Source organism: Dinoponera quadriceps, unplaced genomic scaffold (genome assembly GCF_001313825.1).
Source record: "Dinoponera quadriceps isolate SergipeBrazil2010 unplaced genomic scaffold, ASM131382v1 scaffold426, whole genome shotgun sequence".
NCBI lineage: Eukaryota > Metazoa > Arthropoda > Insecta > Hymenoptera > Formicidae > Dinoponera > Dinoponera quadriceps.
In genome coordinates this window covers 1,000,090-1,023,666 of record NW_014554535.1, presented here as the reverse complement: position 1 = coordinate 1,023,666, position 23,577 = coordinate 1,000,090, and the positions used below count along the sequence as shown (strand labels likewise).

At 44.5% G+C, this 23,577-nt stretch overlaps 2 protein-coding genes across 3 annotated transcripts; one reads left to right on the top strand and one right to left on the bottom strand.

Moving 5' to 3' along the window:
* Positions 1-4,951: 4,951 nt before the first annotated feature.
* Positions 4,952-13,707, bottom strand: LOC106751953. Its single transcript, XM_014633265.1, has 5 exons — positions 13,147-13,707; positions 12,023-12,090; positions 10,595-11,635; positions 9,911-10,240; positions 4,952-8,673 (listed from the first exon to the last, which is right to left on the bottom strand). The coding sequence occupies exons 1-5, from the start codon at positions 13,577-13,579 to the stop codon at positions 6,100-6,102; spliced, it is 4,446 nt and encodes a 1,481-aa protein (XP_014488751.1). The 5' UTR covers positions 13,580-13,707; the 3' UTR covers positions 4,952-6,099.
* Positions 13,708-15,429: 1,722 nt separating this feature from the next.
* LOC106751954 (protein SET) lies at positions 15,430-17,358 on the top strand. Of its 2 annotated transcripts, none has more exons than XM_014633266.1 (5): positions 15,430-15,818; positions 16,284-16,473; positions 16,617-16,822; positions 16,922-17,195; positions 17,284-17,358. In XM_014633266.1, exons 1-5 carry the CDS (start codon positions 15,558-15,560, stop codon positions 17,301-17,303), a joined length of 951 nt encoding a protein of 316 aa, XP_014488752.1. In that variant the 5' UTR covers positions 15,430-15,557; the 3' UTR covers positions 17,304-17,358. The 2 variants fall into 2 exon arrangements, with proteins under 2 accessions (XP_014488752.1, XP_014488753.1); XM_014633267.1 differs by having other exon boundaries at positions 15,431-15,818; positions 16,626-16,822.
* Positions 17,359-23,577: the final 6,219 nt, after the last annotated feature.

Sequence of the window (23,577 nt, the reverse complement as noted above, 5' to 3'; positions counted from 1 at the left end):
GGCCTAAGGTATACTAATGTACAAAAGATGTACGACGTTTCGTATAAAAGTATAATCGACAAGATGGGGCGACACGGCCGATTTGACCAAAATGTACCTCGAATTCGGATTGTAACGCGGATGTTACGCGTCTCCACGACGACATATTGATGTTTTCTTTCTTTTCTTCTTTTTTTCGACAGTGGTCGAAATGTAATTCGAACGTGCGCGCCGTATAACAGTGAAACAATACGACTATGCTCATATGAGCTTCATCATGCACTCACATCTCTTCGCACGATCGTCGTCGTTCTCAGAGTATCGAACGAGTATCGTGTGATTTGAGAAAACTTGGTGAAATCGACCATTAGATTCGCTTCGCATCAAACCGCTTTTTTCCTCCACTCATGAAAGAAAGAGAGACGAGTCTCTCTCTCTCTCTCTCTCTCTCTCTCTCTCTCTCTCTCTGTATGTGTGTATGTGTGTGTGTGTGTGTTAAGTCGAAGCCTCGTTTTACAATAAAAAATCAATCGCGCGCATCGTAGAATGGTTGCGCTCTTCATTTCACTGGTGTCAATGAGAGGTTTGTACACTCGACCTCGATATTGTTAATTCTAAACGTAAAATGTGTGAAATACTCGATATCGAAGGCCGTAAAAGACCCTAAATGCGAGACGGGCGCGCTCGCCTTGACCGTCCGCTCTTCGTTACATCTCCCGTGTGTTTAAATCAAAACAATTCTATATATCCGGGTCTTGAGGAGAAACAAGAAGTTGCAGAAAATGAAATTGTACAAAGGTATGGCCAATCACAACAAGGTTGAAACACTTTTTTTTTATAAATTTCGGGACGCATCCCGTGTCCAATAAGAGAATTTGTTTTTTAGTGGTTCTGAGGAGATATATTTTTCTATTGGGTACGAGACATGTTGTAAAACTCATCGAAAAAAAGTGTTGCACTTTTTCTTATGACTGACTATATAGCGAGTGCAAAGAAAAAGGAAAGGAAAAAGAACAGGCTCGCTGAATCGACGCAGACCGTTTTCGTCTTCTACTTGAGGCCCGTGGTATACATAAAAGTGCAAGCAGTAAAACGTAAGCAGTGAACAAACTGACCAACCCACAGTCGACTGTTCTTCTTATGATCCAAGAATAATTGATTGTGATTGGTCAATTTGCTTACTACTTACAATTTTGTACGTGCTATAAGCCTAAAGCCACCGCACACAGAACAAGAAAAACTTAAGCACGTAAAGAATAACAAGGTTGGCATAGAAAATGAATCTTGAAATTCCCTGACTTTTCCATATTTTCCGGACGACAGTGGAAAATTTTCCATGAGTAATATGTAATCTTAAACTTTAACGTTTAGAAGCAGGGATTGCAGAAAAAATAGATGATATTATTAGAAAAGCAACGTGAACTCCAAAGTTTAGTAACATAATATAATCCTGAGTTCAAATTTAGACCAACGAAAAATAAATGTTAGACAAAGAAGAATACAATTAAGAGCATTTAAAAGGAATTGTGAGCAAAGTTCAAAATCTCAAATTTTTTTTTTCATATCTTTCTCTAATTTTTCCAGGTTTTCCTTGACATGTTTAAATTTCAGTGACATTTCCCGATTTTCCAGGTCTGTGGCAATCCTGAATAAGCAAACTGATCAATCGCAGTAGACTATTATTCTTACGGTAGATTTTACTTCCTACGTTTTCGTGTGTGCCACGGTTCTAATTTTCATTTAACTTGCGCGTTTTTTCCACATACTGCGTTTTTGGCAAAAGTTAGAAGGGTCGATACAAGTGGAATATGCTACATTTTTGATTTTCCAATTCTCCTCTCTCTCTCTCTCTCTCTCTCTCTCTCTGTGCTCCAGATTAATACAAAATTAACTTCAGAGAGAGAAAAATGCGATCTGTTCTATGGGATCTACCGGAGGATCACGTCTACCTTTCTGCATGCCATCAACTCGACACACTCTTCTCCTCCTCCTTAGCGCGATCGAAGGAGCGTTTCTTTCACGGTGAATTGTCGGCGCACATAATCTACTCTCGGCTACGAGATTCTCCGGGAAACGTGTAAGCTTCTCTACATACACACACATATGTGCCGCGCTCTCCGAACGTTCGTGATCGCGACACGACGACGGTAGGACTTCTTCTCGACTGTCCAACTGATTCCGGTATCTTACAATTATTTACACTAGACGGCTGTCCTGTACAATTTGCGAATGAAAAAATGTTTCGTGAAAGAAAATCGTGCTCTCACACACACACACGCGCGCACACCGCTGCTGTTCGTCCTCTCCTCCCTCTTTCCGCCGCGTAAGGAGGACGCAGAAACATGACGGCACGTTCGCGAGAGCGACAGCCACACATGTGTCCGTCCGATGCGCTTCTTTCCATTCATTCGTGATGTCGACGCTGCTGATTACTAAATTCACACATTCTCCGTTTTGTATACACACACATATACACACACACGCGTGCGCGCGCGTATATAAGTGGAAATCAGGATTCGTCTTTACAAATGGAGTAAATGAACGGCTATAGAGTATAACCGGTGTACAGCTTTACTGCAATGAACAGAGCGAAGGCACCTTATAAAATATCGAGTGGCATATTTAGTATCCAGCACCTATGATTATTTGGTTTTTTTTTCTTCCGCTATTTACCGCGTTTTTTGCGTAAGTATAGCCCGGGGCCGGGGGGGAGAGTTTAGGCTCCTTTCCCCCTGCGGATCCTTTTGCTCTTAATTTGGTCCTTTTTTCGGGGATACACCTGGTTCGGTGCTTCTCTCTCTCTCTCTCTCTCTCTCTCTCTTTCTTTCATGATCAATGATCGTCCGCTTATTATTTACCGAATTACATGTATATATCTCGGGATTTATCGTGCGTGTGAGTCTTCTCTCTTCTCACCTCTCGTCTCATCCGTTTCGATTTTAAGCCGAAAAACTTATCTCGGGAGACGTATCGACACCGCTGTTCGTGAAAAAAGAAAAACTTTCGAAAAGGTCTCCAAAGATATAGAAAAGTGTCTAAAAAGAGCTCTCTCTCTCTCTCTCTCCCTTCCTCTCTCTTTCTCCGTGGGCGAGTGTGTTTCACTTGCTTGTTCTTGTTCTTCGACGATCTTATTTAATCGAGTCCTGCTGACTTTAGGCACCTACGATTACTATGGAACTAGAATTTCTCACGCGATTGAACACACGTACACACATGCGCACATGTATACACACATACACACACGCGTACTCATGGTCACACAGCAAATCGGGGAGTGTGGCTCTGCCGACCGCGGATCGCTATGTGTTACGCACGCACCTGTTATCTATGTACACTTTCATCGTACATCACCGCCCGATATAATAAATGCGTCTCCTGTATCTTTTCCCTCGCTTCACTCTCGCCTCGTTTCGCGGGATACGGCGGTTCAACAAAAATCCAAGATTTTATTCCAACGTAGAGCATACACAGTTGGCGAAACCGGCAAGGAGAAGATAAACTGAACTCCCTCGACGCGTCTTTCCGATTTCGCGATACGCAACGTGTAAAAACACAAGATAAGAATAAGAAAGCGCAACCATGCGTGTACATACATCTTGAAAATCGTGCGATTTATTTGGATAAGAAACACGGGCTTTTCTATGTAACGAAAGTGCAAGCAACACGACGACGTGTGTATCGACGGTTCTAGATTCGAAATTCCAGAAAGTAAGGCGTACTCGACGTGTGTCGAGAGCCCGCAAAGTCAGGCCGTCGTGTGATCGCGATCGCCAATGAAACGTAATCGCCGGTGATGTACAGTAACGAAACGAGCAAGATGGTCGCAATGAAAAGAGAGAGTGAGTCTTCGCTCAGTCACCAACGCGCGAGGCACATTCGAGATAGGGCAAAGGTCCCAAAGCTGTCGAAAGAGATCCGCAAAAGCTTTACGGTTTTTACGTATTATCGTAAACGTCAACGAGACTGCCGGTATGCGGAAATCCGCATTTCCCGCTCGCTCCCTACCGGGTACACTGAGAAAAATTTCCATCGGATAGACCGATTAAATCGTGTATGCGATTGTTATTTTTATTATCCGATCGAGTGATGGATATCTTTGTCCGATGAAATTACCGATGAAACCTAGTCGACAAATTAATCGCCTTTGGCATATCCGTTGTAATTTTCATCGAATAAAGACACGATTTGATCGGACATATATCCATTTGTTATTTTTTTCATTGGATTATCCCGTCAGATATGATCGCACATTTTTCTCAGTGTAGTCGTCGTCGTTCTTTTCGCGCGGCCGGTGGCCTCCTGAGACCACGCAGATCGACCACGTGTCTCATTCGGAACGCTCCTATTGTACAGAAATATCATCTTACAGTTTGCGACCAAGTTTGTCGCAATGTTGTTTCACTGTCCGAAATCATTTTCCGTCTTCGAAGGCGACGAATTTGTACGTACGTTTGTTGATGTGCACACGGTTTCAATGGCATAACACACGGTGGTGGTGGTGAATTGAAGGAGGGGGGGGGGGGGGNGGGGGGGGGGGGGGGGAGAAGATACAAAAAACGAAAACACAAAGAAACCCGAGGGGAAGAACCTCTCCAATTAACTGAAAAGTGCATCGTGTTCTTTGGGGAGGGGAGAACGGGGGAAAAAAAGAAAGTAATTAGGCACCGGCGATGCTTCCCGCCGAGTCCCGACCGATCGTCAAACCCACCGGCTAACGAGTCAAACGTGGGGAGGGGACTGTCTCTTTTACATAGTCACTACGCTATACTTACTAAGGAAAAACTCTCAATATATATAACTGATATCAAGTCAAGTCAGTAACTCACCGCGACAGTTTTTTTCAGCGATGCGTGTATCAAACGTAAAACCGCGTTCAAAAAATGTGTCCTCTCTGAATCTACTAATAAAGCGATTTTAGTCGTCACATTTCAACACGTGTATATATAGTATATGGATGTGTATGTGTATGGGATGTCTCGTCTCTATCGTCTCTCTTGAGACACCCCGCGTGTATCTAAGATATAAATACTCGGTCGATACGTGTCGAAACAAAAAAAAAAAAAGAAAAAAGGAAAAGACGCAAAAGAAAAATAATCATGAAGAAATACGAGAAATAAATCTACGATCGTGTGGTGTTGAAAATCGTGAAACGAGTCATCGATTGGGAGAAATCGCGATCGATTTTTCGCGGGTGGGCACGTTGAAGTTTTCCTTTTAATACGTAGCAGCGCGGGATGGGCCAATGATATCATAAATAATTTACGCATAGCTTATACATAAATAACTTAAGCGAGTTTCGCGCGATGAAGATGATCTCTTTGAAAAGAAGGCGTGTCCTTTTTCTTTTTTTTTTTTCTTTAACTTATGTACAAATACGTGTAGCACCGTGTCGTGCTGCTCGGGGGCTGGGGGGAGAGGGGGGTTAATTTTCGATCATAAATTTGTACAAATTCCTTTTTGTACACCTCTCTCTCTCTCTCTCTCTCTCTCTCACATACATTGGTCGCCTATACTATAAATATTATTTTTAATTCTCAGCAATGTACGAGACGCCCGGAGTTCTTTTGTAGCAAAATAATTTTTGCGATCTTGTATCGGAAGAGATGTTATGTTACGTTTGCCTTTGCTTCGTTTCATGCGTGTACATGTGTATATGTATTTGTATGTACGTCTCAGTGAATAATACTAGTGAATATTGCTCATGTAATGTGAGCAATACTCGTATTGTAAACTTCTCCGTTTGAGACTAAGGCGACGTGTATGCTCACGTGTGTGTGTGTGTGTGTGTGCTCGTGTAAATGCAAGAGTATGCGTGTATGTATGCCATCGCGAGGAAAAGGATGAAGTAGCAAATTCCCGATTCGGTGAAGTTCCTCTATCTCGTCTTTGGATTGGAAACACGGTGATCTCTACTTTGGTAAAAGTACAATGTCTTCCGCATCTCGGGTACTCACAAAACCGGGCGCGCCTGGTCGTCCCCCATTTTGTCCCCTTCCTCCGTTCGGTCGCTCCTCCCGGCTGATGCTCTCGCGCGAAGGAACCGGCGGTTTCGCCGCGTCGCGATTTCGCGCCCCTGACAAGCGGATTGTACTACAGTTGTCGAGAACAGTCGTCACCTTTTCACGTGCTCGATATAACAGTGTTCGTCGGCGACGCTTGCGTCGTCGTCGTCGTTGATGTCAACGTCGTCGTCGTGCTCACCACTGTTGGTGCAACCGTTGTCGACGTTGCTGCCGCTGTCGTCGTCGTCGAGCTTACCATGCTGCTCGACGCACCAGACTCGGAGCTTCGCGCGCTCGAATCAACCTCCGAACGCGGTCTCTTAGCCTCCTTGTGCACGTCGGACGACTTCGACTTCCTCTTATGGTTCGAGCTCGACGAGTGCGAGCGACTCGACGCAGCGTGGCTGTCCTTGTCGGCGCGGCTGCTGGACGACCTCTCCTTGCCGTGCCTGTGGCTGTAGTGGTGGCTGTAGTGACTCTTCCTCCTGTCCTCCAGCCTCTCCTCGCCGTCCTTGGAATCCGTTCGCTCGGATTTGCCGGCGGACAGGGGTGGGCAAGTGTGCGACAGTCCGGGGATTTTCAGCGCGTCGTGCTCGCCGGCGTCGCCGCCGGTCTTCGACTCGGACTTCCGCTGGGAGCTGCCGTGACGGTGCCGGTCGTGCTCCCGCCGGTCGCGGTCTCTTCTCTTCTCGTGCCGCCTCTCCCTCGAGTCCTTCTCGTCGCGATACTTGCTCTTCGACTTGGAGTGCGACGCGCTGTGGCACTCGGACGACTTGGTCGAGTTGTCGTCGCTGCTGGCGTTCCTGCTGTGTCTCTCGTTTTCGGTGGACACCGGCGACGTGGACGTCACCGACGAGGAGTACGAGGGAACACCAGTGGTGGCGGCGGTAGTGGACGATGACAACGACGATGACGACGATGATGACGACGACGACGACGACGAGGTCGTCGTCGTCGTCGAGATCTCGCCACATGTGGGATTATCGCCGCCGGCGATCAAGAACTCGCTTTTCTCCTCGTTCTTCGCCTTCTCTTTCGCCTCGTCCTCCGCTGTCTCGATCAACGCCTTCACAGCGTTCTCCGTCGCGCACTCCATCTTCGATGTGAACGCCAACACCGTCTCCACCTCCAACAGATGACAGTACCTCTCCAACTTGGCAGTGTCATCCTTGAACCTCTGCTCGGCGATCTCGTAGCTCTCCTTGCGGATCCTCTCCAGCACCTCCTTCGAGGCTTCGGCGACGCCGGTACGCAGCGACTGGCACACCTCTTCCACGTCGGTCTTCGACTTGTAGATGGCTATCTCCAGCGCTTTATCCACCACCTCGGTGGCGTACGTCTTGGCGACGGTCTGTCGTTGCGTCAGCAACTCCTCCTCGGGCACGGCCGAGTCGGTCTCGGAGGTCACGTCGGCCGGCGGAGACAGCTCCGAGCTCAGCCGTCTCTTGGCCTCTTTCATGGAAGACGAGCTACTGCTGAAGCTACTTGGTATCACCCTGGCCTTCATCAGATCCGGAATACTCTCCTTGCTTGATATGCTGTTGCCGTTGGATCGGCCGTGATGGCTACAGTGATGTTCCAGCTTGTGGCCGCTGCTGTCGTACTTCTTTTTCTTGCAGGAACTGCAGCCGTGATGACTGCTGCTCGACTTGTCGTCGCCGCGGTGGCGATCCTTGTGCCGCTTCTCCGAGCGCTTCTCGTCCCTGCTCTTGTCGCCGCTCTGTTTCTGCTCGCTCCCGCCGCCCTTGGACGACTTCGTGCCGCCGAAGGAGTCCGACGGATTGTCGCCACCTTCCTCCTTCTCCTTCCGTTTGCTGAGCGACGAATGTCTAGAGTGATGTTGACTCTTCCGATGCTTGCCGTGCTGGTCGGATTTCTTCAAATTACCTTGATATTCGGCCGCTCTCTCCTTCGCCTTCTTCTCCTCGAGCGAGTCGATAGACAGCTTCTGCTCCAACCGCTGCCGGTTCGTGTTCTCTTTCTGCTCGTCGCTGATGCAGACCGCCTCCAACGGTTTCTTCTCCTTGATGCGATGGGCGGACTCGTTCACCATGCGGGTGTGCCTGATGCTCGTGCTGTGCTCCGACTCCGGGTAATACTGCTTCAATCTGATATGCCAAGCGATGCTCGAGACGGCCGAGACCGTTCTGAACTGGTGGATGATGTTGCGCGGCAAAAAGTAGATGTCGTTGTCGTAGAGATTGATCTTGGCGTAGCGGACGCCTTGTCTGCGCAGCTGATTCAACTTGGCGTCCTCCACCCACTGCACGCATTGCGAGATGGGCGGCTCGTGAAGGTCCAACTGCAACTTCTCCACGAGCTCGGTGAAGTCCCCCGCGTAGAACGCCACTACGTCCTTCGTGATCCGGTTGTACTCGGATGGCTGGCCGCCGTGGACGGCTTTCAACACGCCGACCGCCGCTGTGGTCATCCTGTCCAAGCCGTGGCCGACGTGATCCGCGTGCGCTTTCGTGCGATCCTCGAACATGTACTCGCGAGCCTCGCTGAGGCGCGGCAGATACTGCAGGTTCCTCAGCTCGTTGATGCCGGTCCTGCGCCGTTTGTACGGGCTTTTGTTGATGTCGGCCGTCGGCACCAGCTGCTCGCCTGGCCGGATCCACAGGATGGGGCCGTCATTCGACTCCTGCGGCGTGTCCATCTTTACGACGGAGAGAGGACCCCACGGCATCGTCTGGAACAGCGCGGTTACATTGATAAATTGATACCGTGAACGCGAGTTTTCATTTATTTTATACAAGTTATAGTTTCAAAGTTTCAGATAAAGTTCTTCCTCCATTTTTTTGGTTTCTTATCTTCTTTACGGGGGAAAAAAAAATTAAATGTAGTAGGTTTCCTCGAGTTGAAATTTTAGTCCTACATTAAGTCTACTTAATTCTACATTGAGTCTTCAAGTGGAGAGAGTAAAAATAATCTTACATTAGTGGCACATCAAAGGAGCACAGAAGAGACTTAATGAAGGCTTATTTAGAACTAAAATTTTGACTCGGGTTAATCGAACACACGTAAATTTCCCTAAACAAATTTTGCACCCTTGAGACGGAAATCGAAGAGATTCGCGGCAAAATAGGGAAAACGGATTTTCCCCGAAGCTGTAAAACTACAAGTATATAAAATTAATAATTTGGACAGAGGAAGCAGGTAAAAAATCAGTTCCATGTGGCAAGCTATTTTTTCAGTGGCATCACATAAACTTGAACTTTCCCTCCTACTCGTACTCAAACGCCTATATAAGAGAAAGACTTACAGAGGAACGATATTTTCAGGTCGTAGACCTTTCTTTGAAGAAGTAAACTGAAATGTTTGAAATGTTGAGAACAAACTCATGATATTCACGGCTCTAACTCGGATGCTAATCAATAAATCGCGTCACTACCCACGGTAGCTAAAAATATAAAAAACTATTTCATGGAATCCGTGGAATTCGCGGCACCAATGCGGAAATAAATCACTCAATATTTTGCATCGTTTCGTGAAAATCTAAAATATCACACATAATGAAAATTGATATTAATAGAAATTTATACAAGGTATCCCAAAATCAACGTATGTCTTTAACATGAAATTCTCTGGGACATTTTAAGACATAAGTTTAAATAAATGTCGAAAGAGATTCTTATTCATAGCAACTTTTCAATTTTCAATATATCTATGTAAGTGAAGCTCAAACTTCTATAAAAATAAAATCCGTTTGAAACTGATCAAAGAAAATTATTTTGTTATCCATTCAGTCGTTCAAAGTTTTGTTTGCGAAAAACTCCGTTTTTTCGTTCGCTTGTATTTCGGAAAATATTGTTTTATTAATAAAATATCTTTATTTTTCGACGATATTTAAAACGGTGACTGCTTCTTCACCTGTATGATATATTATAATAATATTTGATATAAATAATATAACTGTATATACTCACCAATTTTAGGAATGGATTTTCCTCCAACTTTTGCAGTAGGTCCGGAAAATACCCGCCGACTTCTTCATGAACCGTGCCCACCAAGCTGATTTGGTGTAGTGGTCCGTACCGGACGGTGCCGTTGTTATAAGCCTTACAGACTTGATCCTTGTACTGAACCATTGTCGTCGTTTCTATGTCACTGCTCCTGCCTAACACACCATTCTTCACGGTCAATGTGGGATAAGTATTCGCCATATAATCGAGAAGATCGGGCAGATATGCAGCCGCATTGTGCACTATACCCATGACATGATGAGCATTCCCATTTTCGTCTTCTCCGAAAACCACCTAATAAATGCAAACGAACATATTACTATAATTATTCATTGAATGAAAAACATTAATCGCAAAAACTCTCAACAGTCTCGAAGAAATACTGAAAAGACGCTTTTCCGACTTGTTATTTTATCATATATAGTGGGGCAATACAACCATTACCACCTAGGTATCTTCAACAAATAAAAAATATTTTATTATAACAAATAGATAAGGACGGAAAAATTGACACTTACAGAAGAATGTTGATATCAATGTAATCTACGTAATCTTTGTTAGATACATTTTTCAAGATGGTGACAGTTACTGTCTCACTATTTCTATATTATCCTGTTACTTATTTATCATACATATATGCCTATTTACCTTGAAGTATTCCTGCGCCAGTTCTTCCGTTTGCTCGTGCGATAAGCTGTCGATCTCGTCTTGGTACATGTGCACCACCGTCGCACCTCCGTTCGGGTAGGTTTCTATGTGAATGAACTTCTTGTACTTTAGGCCCTCCAGCAATTCACACTTCACCACTGGATTGTTCAGCATCTTGTAGTTTTTCGTTTGTAAATTTAACCTCAGGTTGTCGTTGGTGGACTTGGAGAAGGACAAGGACACGGGTTTGCCGCTCAGCGAAGATAACACGTGGCGGTCTCGCTTGCATTGCACGCCGATACTCGCCCTCTTGATGTTCCTGCGTCTTTCGCATCGCGAGCAATGTCGTCGCTCGCTGTGCTCCTTCGAGCGTTTCTTGCTCGAGGAGGACGAGCACGTCTTGGAGTGCGAGCTGGAAGGTGCGTTAGCGGGATCCGCGACTTTCTCCTGAGATGCGCCGGCCTCCGCTTTGCTCGACGATATCGCCGCTGAAGGGTCAACGGCCAACTCGGATTTGACCGTCTCCGAGTCTTCCTCCTGCGACTCCACGGCGACTTCCTTTTTAATCTCAACGTCGTGGACGACTTTCGATTCTGTAGATTCCGCCTCTCGGCCGGAGAGAGCGTCTCGCTGTTCGCTCGTTGATTCCGTCTGAACCTTGACGTTGACTTGCGGCTCGTCGATCGTCTTCTCCTGCGACGAGCGGAACGGATACTCGGTCACTTTGTCTGTGCGCGTGTCCACGTTGTCGGTGCCCTCTTCGTTATACTTCGCCGTGTCCATTATAGCCGTGGTACTCGCGATAGCCGACATCATGCTGATGGAGAACGTCGTGTCCGGACTGTGAGGACTGACGGAAACACGCGGCGGGTAGTCGGGGCTCCTCGGACTGCTGATTATCTCGCCGCTGCTCTGAGGACTCTCCCCCAGCTGCGGCGTGTTGTTGGAAAAATTCACGCACCCTTCTAATTTCACTTTTGTGGGCAGCGACGTATGCATGCCCCCGGACAACATCGTATCGTTGTTACACGTAGAGGCAGCCTGAATAGAGAAGCGCTTGTTGAACAATGGATACACACGTTGCTGTTGGTAGTATATTTTAAGTGTGATGATAAAATATCAGCTAATTAACTCGTCCGCTACCAGCGCGTCACACGTGCGACGCACCGATCTCTCTCGAAGAAAGACCGGTGTTGCGCATATGTGATAATGATAATTTTCTCTCTCTCTCTCTCTCTCTCTCTCTCTCTCTCTCTCTCTTTCTCTCTCTCTCTCTCTCTATGTTCCATGTAAACAAACCAAGTCTGTGCTCTGCACAATTGCACAAAGAAACAAAAATATGAGAGATGGTCCATGGGAGCAGTTTCCCAATCAGAACCCTGATAGCGAATGTGTTAAGAATAACATGTCTTATGAAATTGTACCCACATGTATAATATGTTGAACAGGTTCCCTAGTAGCTTTTACTATTTCATTGTTGCAGTGATCCGGACTACCTGCATCACACACACACATATTGTCTTATTTAATATACATATCTGTTGATTGTACTTCATTTTTGTTTTCTTAATTTACTTAACACAATTCATAAACATAATATGTAACAAAACATTATCAAAATTATTTCCCTCTCTCTTGTTAGATTAACTGTTATTCGATTGATGTCTTTATTTCATTCATTCTATGTGTCATTTTATCCTTAAACATATGTATATGAAATATATATATATATATATATATATATATGTATGTATGTATGTACACCTTTATGACAAATGAATGATGTTATTCAAACGAATACAATGAGCTGGCTCAACTAGCTCTACATAAGATTAACAGAATTCTTTCTCTTTCTCTCTCCCTTTTGCTTTTTGATATGTTATATGTTAATAGAAGCACATTTATAAACCAATTTTCACATATATAACATATTATACTTCTTAAACTCTTAAAATAAGAGGAACAAGTAATTACATAAATAATGGACTTTGTGCAAACATATTATACAAATTGTACAAATATATTCCTTCGACGTAACTCTTCAATAATAAAATATATTTGCCAGATATCCTCAGATTTAACAAATCTACTTTCACCACTATTCAATTTGAAGTCCATATTAACGTACTCCATTGTCGCATGTTGCACCATCAATGGTGCACCGAACATATCGTTAAGACCAGATTCGGTTCAGTTCAGGCCAGTTTAACACTTTGGCTTCGAAGCAGAATATAATCATGAGGTATGTTAACAATAGTCATGAGACACATGTTACTAGACAAATAAAATCTGGCTCAGAGCAGGACAACTCAGACCACCGGTCCGCGAGGAGTTACGTAAAATTAGCCTCCGGCACGGTGGGTGCTGAGTATATACCCTCCACCAAAATACTGATAAGCGAGATATCGCGAGAAAGCAATATTACTCAATCCCAACAACTTTCAAACAAATACATTCTCGGCGTCACATGAATGCGACGCGGGTGCAAAAGCGCCCGGCCGGGAAAGCCTGAGAGGTACCGCGCAACAACGATAGATACAAAACGAGATTACCGTCTGGTTCTCCCGGAAGACGAGCGGTGTCCGGGTCGGTCCTCTGGTGAGACATGCTGCGCCGTTGCGGGGACGACGGTCTAGGCTCGTTGTCGGGCTTGCTCGCGACCCGTTCACCCACATCACCGGACAAGCTCGCGGGATCCGAGTCCCTCTGCAGCCTTCCGTGGCCTTCCGTGTTCGCGTGATACGGTGACGCTGCTGGGAAACCCGTGGGCGTCCTGGACGAACGACTGCGTGCGGGATCGCGACCTGCTGTTGCTGTTGCTACGAACGCCGCTGTCGTCCTCTCGACGACGTTGCGCCACGTCGTCTCGGCGGACGTATCGCTTGTTGCTTCCCCACCGGCTGCTGGCTCGTCCGCTCGCTGGTTCGTATTATTTACATCGCATCCTACGTTTGACACGATACCCGCACCGTCCTCGGATGCCATCTTGATTCCGTGAGCGACATCCCGGACGCGGCGATACTACGCCGTCGCGGATTGGCTGCGCGGCGGCTCGCGACGGCGCACGCCGTCCGCCATTCGCCCGCGCTAACGCCGCTGAGTGGGGGCCGCGCCAGTAGACGGGGCGGTTCTATCACCAACAAGGGACATTTTTATCCGCCGGAATCTTCGATCTCCAAACCTCGTTTTCCGCGAAAACTTTTCGATTTCTGCGGCGCGCCGAGCGCGACTGAGCGCGACGGCACGCGAGACTACTGGCGAGCGAGAAAGGGCCGCCGTGCGCGCCGCGACCGGATGTCGCTCGTGAGCAATCGAACACGCCGGCCACGTTCGAAAGGGAACTTTCGAACGTGCTCTGTGCGAAAGAATGGATGAATCGCCGTAGAATCGCCAAGGGGATATCTCCCCTCTCGAGCCGAGGGACGAGCGACGGGCGAGTGCAACGACGCGTGACGAGCGATCGAATTCGCCTGCTCGATCAGCTCGAGAGCGAGACCGAGAGAAGAAAAATGGCGCACGTGTGCGCGATATCGACGGCTCTCTCTCTCTCTCTCTCTCTTTTTCTCTTTCTTTCTTTCTTTCTCAGGCTGCGTAGAACACTGTCATCGTGCAATATCGATATCTCGTAGAATTCCGCCTTTCACTCAACCGTCTTTCCCAGAGTCTCGAGGGGGGTAGCCTTGTCTAGAAAGGAAGCCGCGACTTCGTCGGCGCCCGTCTTCAAGGAGTATCATGAATTGCGCTCGCAACATGGCTGCTCGGCGCGAATGTAGCGACGGACCCGCTCGGCGCGAATATACAGTCATGTATGCTGAAATGATGAGATCTACACGATTTTCAGCTAACGATACTTAAGCACGCGTGGCTGCGTACTTCTTTTCATCAGGCGCTCGTGATTGGTGCATGGTGCATGAAATAGTAGCTCCTATCCAGTATAAAAAGAAAAGAACATGATTTTCAGCTTCATATGTAACCCATGGGGTTCTAATTATATTTGACCTTTTGCGTACGCATGTAAGATTGAAAATCATGTAATTTTCGATCTGAGATACGATACGACATACATGACGAATGTACACTCGTCGACATTGATTTTTTGACACTTATTATGGCTGAGTTCCGATATTCACTAGCATTATTGCACATTTATAGTTCAAGTTACGTATACTGTAGATTCTCAGTACTGATAGTGAATATCGGAACGCAATTTAGATGTAGGGTCATTAGAAATATTTGATTACACCGTATACCGTGTTTATATATTTATATATCTTTATTGTCAATTATGAAATTATGAAATAAGGCCCCATTTATGGAAGGCAGAACTGTAAGAAATTGACGAATCACAATCGATTATTCTTCTCACATCCAACCGTGATTGGTCCGATTTTTTACGTCTTGAAACTTACTATGCCAATTGTAGATCAGCACTAATTAAAAATCTCCAAAGTATAGTATAGTAGTATTTAAAAGAATCCGTTTTCTTTTTTTCAATTTTTCCTCCGAAAGAAACCAAAAAATTCGTGAAAAAATTGAAAAACTCGACTTTCACCAGTTTTTCGTCAGCAGGAAGAAACCAAAGAAAAACCGAAGAAACCACGGAAAAATGAGAAAAAAGCAGATTTTATTCAAGCTTTTAAAATTGCACGCTAAAGATTCTGTATCTAGTAAGTATGAAGAGATCTGTGTCGATCTGTGTAACGGCGAATCCGCAGAGGCGCCGCGTCGCCGAGCCGGCCAATCAAAGCTGCTGCCTCCGCCGTGTCCGGAAGCAGCGACCACACGGACCGTTTTTCGCGCGCAGTAGGCGCGTCTGGCTCTCAGGCCGCCGTTCGTGATCACAGTCGTCGCTTGCGCGCCGCCAAATCGGCATCACGCAGCGTGACGAGAGCGAGAGGCGCCTTACGGGAAATAAACAGAGTGCGGTGTGTAGTAGTGGTGGCAAGAGCGCGCGTTCAACGAGATGTCGTCGCCGACCAAGAAGGCCAAGGAGCTGGAGGATCCAGGCTCGGGCGAGGGGGACGCGCAGGACTACATACGGAACATCGAGATACAGAAGACCCTGGAGGAGATCGACGGTTGTCAGAATCAAATCGATGGCCTGAACGAGAAGGCCAGCGACGAGATCCTCGAGGTCGAGAAGAAGTATAACAAGCTGCGCAAGCCCTACTTTCAGAAGCGCAATGACATCATCAAGAGGATACCCAACTTTTGGGTCACCGCTGTATCCTTTCGTCGCGACGACGCGACACTCGGCCGCGCCGCGTCGGCCTGACTAACGCGCCGCGACCGCGCCGTTTTGACATTTCTCCGCGATGCCGGCGTCCGCCGGCGACCGCCGCCATCTTGCCTACTTGTATACGTGCATAAGCGTGTATAACCCATGCATGATATTACGCGCCTCGCAAATGCGTTTTCGCCTCTCGATCGAGGATTAATTTCATCCTCCGGCCGGACCACGTCGCGCCCTTGTCGCCTGGTAGGCGCGTGATCGCATGTTACGCCGCCTTCCCGTGATCCGCACATAAACAGGTAACGCTGGATATACATGGGTCAAACAATATGCGTCGTCGATGTTTTTGACTCGGATCCGCCGTAAAATCTCATTCCCACGCTTGTCCGGTCTTGTGACAAGACCGTGGTATCCCCCGTAGATCTGATGCTTGTTATTCCTTAACAAAAGATTTAGTTTGTAAACAACAAAGAAATAGCAGAAATATTGGAAGAGGACGAGGAAGACGCTCTGAGATACCTTAACAAATTAGAAGTCGAAGAATTCGAGGACATCAAATCTGGCTATAGGATTAATTTTCACTTTGACAAAAATCCATACTTCGAGAATGAGGTTTTAACCAAGGAGTTTCACTTAGGGTCTTCTGGTGAGCACGTTAGCTTGTCAGTTTGCGTTAGCGATGCATGGGAGAGGCCGTGACAATTCAGTAATAATATTTAAGCGAGGAGTGGCGATGTTTATACTTTAGCCGAGTGTCGTAGTTGCGATGAATCTCCTGCTGTTTTGCAGGAGATCCAGCATCTCAAAGTACACCAATCTGTTGGAAAGAGGGTGCGGACTTGACGAAGAAAGCAAAGACCAAAGCACCACTGAAAGGACGCAAGAGGCCACTCAAGCACAGATCATTTTTCGATTGGTTCACGGATCACGGAGATCCAAGCTCGGACGAGATAGCTGAATTAATTAAGGATGACATGTGGCCTAATCCGCTGCAGGTAGTGTTACTCTTTTTAAATATACACCTTGAAACACGACGGACGAATGATCCGGACAATCTTATACACGCTTGTCTTGTAACTCGATTTGTGTTTTAGTATTATCTCGCGCCAGATATCGACGTTGAAAATGGCATCGAAGGCGACGGTGAGGAATGTGAAAGTGAAGAGGAAGAGGAAGAAGAGGACGGCGCTGACGATGGTGATGAAGGAGGAGAAGGGGGGGAAGGAGAAGAAGGAGATGATAGTATAGTGGTGGTCGAGGATGACGTCGATGAGGATGATGAAGAGGAAGAGGAGGCTGTGAATGACGAAGATGATGGTGTAAATGAGGAGGATGATCTGCTGGTGGATGACGAGGTGGAACGCGAAGGTGGGTGGGTGGTAGTAAACAACTCGCTAAAAGCTTGCGCGTTTTCGAGTAACATGCATAATGTCACACGGACATTTAACGGTTGCAGATGGAGAGGAGCCCGAATAGAGTCGACATCTGATTCCTGATAACGTCAATGACATTTCAATGTGAAAAAAAAAAAGATGAAATGTACACCGATCGAATCAATCAATCAAGAGCAGAGAAAGTCTACTGGACTGAAAAATATTATGCCATATGAATAAATCTCAGGACACACTTTTTTGAATATAATGAAAATAGAAGGGCAGAATTTAGAGGATCTAGACTCTTTCGATTGAGAACCTACATATGTATAAAAATGCAGCATTTGTTAAGATATATTGAAAGTGGTTTGAAAGGAAAGGGTCTGGATTAGATTAGATAGGCTCCACTCTCGCACGAAAAATTGTATCGGAACATAACACAAATTCCTCAGTTATATTCATATGGCCTAGTCGTTCTCTTAATAAAATATGCGACAGAAAATGTCTGCCTGGTTCTTAATATTGCAGATTTTACCGATAAGTTAGGATATAATAAGAAGCGAGATACCAGGTGGGGTAAATTCTATTGCTTTCTTGTGACAATTTATCCGTTAGGTATGACTTCCAGAACGAGGTGTTGAGTAGAATTTTCGAGAGTGACGGTTACTCTTTAAGAGTCTCTACTTTCGCACACTATAAATACACGGATTTTTACACGACTATACTGACTTTTAAATAAAATACAAATAATGGATTGAAAATTTTCTTTGATTTTCCATTAAGATCCATTCGATTTATATCTTGCGATTAATGTTGCAAATAAATTATTATTTGCTAAGTGAAAGCGCGGTAATTATACTCTTAATACATGATTCTCGGTTGTTATTAACATATTATCGGCCGCATGATGAGATCTCCACGTTTCACAATAACTTACTCATCGATCGATCAATCGTGCTTTTTAATAATTTAACGAAAACACGATCAATATTATACATTTTGAGATTTTATGGTACATATAATATTATAATACAATATTTTACATATAATATGATCATATTGATGCTGTATTGTGGGAATGATGGAATTAACGATAGTTTACTGCTCGCAAAAATATGCCATTCTCCAAGTTTGGCGAGTCACTCACAGTGATTGGCAATTCATTGACTCACCAAACCAGCTTGAATCATTACAGATTTAACACGTACGAAAACATTGTGCGAGTGTCAAGAGAATAACGCATTCAGTATAATGCGATTATTAATTATTATATACTTATTTTATCTGTTTGATATATAATTCTGTATTTTTCAAATCTAACGTCGTTGTAACAATGTAAGAAAAAGCCTGATGATTTCACTCAAGCGGTGAAGTAATATGTTGTCGTGCACAGTCTCACGCTCAAACACTTGTCGACATAGTCTTCAACGAAAGATTGCAACGCATACGCAAGCGTATATTTTGTTATTCGCGGATGTATTGTATCTTTCACTAATTCTCAATGAGATTACCACACGCAATCGTCTGAGAAGTTCGTTCTTTGATTTAGTACGTTACCGTTAACGATGAACTCACTAACGAGCGACGGAACTTGTCACGCTAAAGGAAAGAAGCACTCTCTGATCTTACTTCACCTCGTTCACGTTCTTCCACACTTTGTATCGTCACCACAATTTACTCATTGTCACGTGGAGAGTCACGTGTTTCGTGAACATTTCTCACATTTGATACATTACGGTAATCCTAACGATAATTTGAGGAGTGAAGTCTTTTCACGAGATTATCGTATGCCGAAGGTGGAGTCAACATGATGACGGATATCGGAAGAACGATGTTCTTATACCCATCACGATAAGAAGGAAACGCATAATCGATGCGAATTGTTGACCGCACACTTGTCATCATATGAACCGAATCTCATTGTTACCTAGTACCCCTCGAAGCTAGGTAGGAAGGAATCAAGTAATAATCCTCGAGTAGAAAGTAATAATCCTGGTCGATTTGATAAGTAATTGTCTAACTTTACAACAAAGTACAACAGCGATATTTTTTAATCGAACGTATATCCTATTTCTCTCTCTCTCTCTCTCTCTCTCTCCCCCTCCCTCCCTCTCTCTCTCTCTCTCTCTCTCTCTCTTTCTTTCTCTCTCTTTCCCTTTTGATTCTTTTTTAATTTGAATACAATTCTGTCAGTATTTATTAGATTAGTACGTGTTACCGCTAACATGTATGAAAAAGGAAATATTGTCAAAATTATAGAAGTAATGAGACCAATAAGATTCGTATTTTACCATTAGACGTCTGTGTTTATGTATATATTCACTGATACCTATTGATTATTCAATTCGATTGCGTATTTTGGCGAAAAAGGCTTAGCTATCCGTAGTAAGGGAAGGAGCAGTGAATTACAAGTTTTTTTATCGCGTATCCTTTCACGCGACTTTCTATCTATCAACTTAACACGCGTCGCCGAATCGATCGGTCTTATGTAAAAAGCCGTTTTTTCTTCACGCAAACGATAAGAGACGGGTTTCAAGGCGCGAGAGCGATAAAACTGCTAGGTGTAAGCCTCCTTCGCGTGCTCTCAGGTCACGTACTCTCGTGTTTGCAACAGGTGAACAAGCAGGAATCGAATAAAGTTGCCAATTTGAGATACAAGCTGAGAGAGTTCTTCATATTGTCCATTTAGTTGTAGAGACGGTAGAGAATAAAATCGCGCGGACGACAAAGAACAATGCCGACCTGCGTCAGAAACGGTAAGAAAAGTCCCGTGAGGGGGGCAGGGGCGAGGAAAATGCAAGAGGGAGAAGCGAGTTCGACTGACAGTGAAAGTCGCGACATAAAAGACGTGAATTAACTTCGAGCACATTGCGAGCTTGGTTTGCAATTCGTATTTGATTCGCATGTCCGACTGCTGGTGATCTATTTCGTAAATATTGAGGACTGTTCCTTCTTGGTTTAACCAAACGGAGAATTTCAACGTGCCTTCAGGAGCAAAGCGCGGATGTTATAGTAATATTAGAATATTAAGGTTGTCAATATTAATATTTTTTGTGAGAGGATAAAATTGTTTAACGCATGTGCTGAGTATTTTCAGCCAATCGTACGCGGTGAACCTAACTCCCACGCTTAAGGGGATTCTACCTAGATAGAATAAAAAATGACGATAACGTCAAAATGACGAGAAAGTGATCGAAACATGATCGAAAATTAAGTTATTATAGTCACTTTTTCATCATCTTGACATCATTGTGATTTCCTGTTCTACCTGGATGGAGTCCTCTTGTTTTATCGCAAATTTGTTAATTCTATATTCGTTATTAACTGCACAAAATGAAAAATCCTTTTGCACAATTACAATACATATGTTAATACAAACGACGACGGTTGACTTTATTCGATGAACGAAAGAAAGTTAAATTATAAGACTTTTTCCGTTTCTTTCGAACAAAGCCAACCGGTTTCGTGTATATTAACGTGTATATTGTAATTGTGCAAAAGAATTTTTAATTCTGTGTAACCAGTAACGAGTATAATATTAACAAATTTGCGGCAAAACAGGACGACACTCCTAAACCGATTCTCAAGTCCCTAATGTTATTATAAATTCAATTCCCCTGAAAACCCCCTTTTACCCGATTGCTAAATTAATTAGAAAGGAATTTTTGATTTCACTTATTACGTTGCGAAAAATTCGTCAAACTCGTCGTTACTCTCGGAAGCGCCGATAACGCCGCGCATAAAATTCGTGGGAGCCGCTGTTCCGTAAAATCTTCGCCCACCCGGACGCCACGCGGAACAGGAAGCGGGCCTCTGAGCAAATAAATTCGGTCCCTCGCGCGAGACGTTTAACTGGGCCTCTCTTTCTTTTTTCCTAACCCTTCCCGCCGTAAATTGTCAAATTCCCGTTCTCTTTTTTTTCACTTGATGACACTCGCGATCGTCGTCTCTTCTTCGTGCCGTCCTCATTCGTCGGTTCGGTCTTATTACAAGCAGACCGGGCAGCACATGCTGCCACCACCACCGTCGTCGTCGTCCTCGTCGTCGTCGTTGCAGCGGTAGTGGCAAAAAAAGCTCACCGCCGCTACCACCACAACCACCACCACTACAACCATCACTTAGCGCGCGCGCTAAGACGCGCCGGCGAACCTCGAGGACGACGACGAGTGCGCGCGGCAGCTTCTGCTGGCGTCAAACACACGCCGGGGATTTTTTCACAATGCGCGTCACTGTGTCACGCCGCCGCCGTCGCGCGCGCGGGGTGTTACACGATCGGTGTTGCGCGTGTCACGGTCAGCGTCAATAACGAGCGAACCTCGAGAAGTTGACGATAAGAGTGGGTGGATGGGTGATCTCGAGCAAATAGCCGTGGACTTCGACGTGGGGATCGAATCGAGTCGCGTGATTGCCGCGAATTCAATGAGCTCGTACACGGAAAAGGGAAAATGCCTGTTGTATCGATAGAATTGGCCAACCACGTCACGATCGGAGTGAATCTTCTTGATTGAATGGCAATATTATTGAATTAATGTTCTGGTTTTTAAAACGATGTATAATTTATTTCTTATTCATTTATTTATACTCATTTTACTTATCTATATTTCATTTATTTTTTATTTATTTATACTTCATTTATTTTTTACTTATACCTTATTTATTTATTATTTATTCATTATCTATTTATTATTTATTTACTTACGGGAATCGGCTTTATGGTATAATGCTTCATAAAAGGAAAAGAAAAAAAAAGAGATAAAAATACGATAAGAAAATATAAGAGAAAGAGAGAAGGAAAGAAGTCTTTTCCTCTTTCTATCCCAACGTGACGCAGAAGATAATATATTGGTTTCAATGATATTGCTACTAAATCAGAAAGATTTATTTCAATCATGACGCTGTTGAATTCAATTCTATTAATATAACGGCGTTTTTTTCCGTTGTAATGACACCGTTACCAATGAACACCAACTATAGGCAATATTACATCAACACTATAAATTTTCCACTCAAATATGTAACTGTCACATACAACATATGTAACATTTACATTTGAGTTGAGAAACTACAACATTGATGTGATATTAATATTCATTGTTCATTAATATTTGGCGTAACTTCCGCTTTGGACTTTCCTCTCGGCAATGAGACTCTTTCGATTTTGCATTATAATTCTGCGATAATTCGAAATGATAACTCGAATTAGGAATGTTTTTGTTACGTCTAGATGTCCAGCTATTCAAAGTTGTCAAAGAAAAGAAATGTTATATGACGTTAAAATTAAAATCTTTTACTTGTAACGAATAAAGAGTAACACGTTACTCCCAACTCTGATAATAATTGTTAAAAAAACAATAGTAGGGCTAACAACGGCGGTCCCTCGCCTAAACTATTTAAACTCTTGATCAGTTCCCTTAGACTGACGTAACTAACGGTTGGAATTTTTTATTAGCCTTCGACTTTTCGAATCGGACTCTTTCCTCAGCGCATTGCTTTCAAAATAATCTCCTTCTCTTATCCGCTAAGTCGCCGATTATCGTTTCCTTACTTAAACTGTATCCATCCTCCTGTCGATCGATTCATCTTCCGATGATCGAAGATCTTATAATTACTATTAATCGGCGCTTGTTGAATTTTGGAGGCAACGTGTGCCCAGTAGGTGGCACGAAAATTCGCGCGACAAGGAGGCCACTGTTGAAGAAACTCGGACAAAAAACAGACCTTTGTGCTGCGGCGAATGCGGGCAGCAGAAGCTACGGAAGAGGCCACGAAGACGACGCGAGAATCGGCCCGGAGGAAGGCCGAGACAGAGAGGGATCGTCTTGTGCGGTTGCGAGCTTGCGTCTGTGACACGAATATTTATAGAAAAAACTTTTAGTATAAATTATAAATATAAAGTAATTCGAAGTATGAAGTTTCTTACGTGCCGCGCGAAGTATGAAGTTTCTCACATGCTACAGAAAATAAATCAAGAAGATAATGTACATTATACTTCCTATTTTATTATATCAACAAAGTATGAATATTTACTCCATCCTTAAATGATATAGAAGAATGATACGATCGAGAGATCCTCTTTCTCTTTCTCTCTCTCTCCATAACTGGTGGTGCAAGTAAGAAGCGCATGATTTCTATTAAACGTAAGTCAGTAATGTATACGTTAAGGATTAAGAGGAAGAGAAATAAGGAGAGGGAATACTTTTGCATATTTATAAACAAAGTACAGGCGAAATATGTGAAATAGGGAGACGTCAGGCTCATTTTACTAGGCAACTGCGTGTTACGCGTAGAAAAGGGTGGGAGCGCGTGGATGATGGGTAGAAGGAGCGGCCCGGACCTGGAAGGGAGATATACAAAGGAGGTGATGACAAAACTGAAGA

Bases quoted from the DNA above. Each gene is read 5' to 3' on its own strand.
- LOC106751953 (XM_014633265.1), bottom strand. From the start codon at position 13,579: ATGGCATCCGAGGACGGTGCGGGTATCGTGTCAAACGTAGGATGCGAT. The intron at 11,636-12,022 runs GTGGGTACAATT...TTCTCTATTCAG, and splicing joins CTGTTCAACATATTATACAT to GCTGCCTCTACGTGTAACAA. The intron at 10,241-10,594 runs GTAAATAGGCAT...TGCATTTATTAG, and splicing joins TGGCGCAGGAATACTTCAAG to GTGGTTTTCGGAGAAGACGA.
- LOC106751954 (XM_014633266.1), top strand. From the start codon at position 15,558: ATGTCGTCGCCGACCAAGAAGGCCAAGGAGCTGGAGGATCCAGGCTCG. The intron at 16,474-16,616 runs GTGAGCACGTTA...GCTGTTTTGCAG, and splicing joins GTTTCACTTAGGGTCTTCTG to GAGATCCAGCATCTCAAAGT. The intron at 17,196-17,283 runs GTGGGTGGGTGG...TAACGGTTGCAG, and splicing joins TGACGAGGTGGAACGCGAAG to ATGGAGAGGAGCCCGAATAG.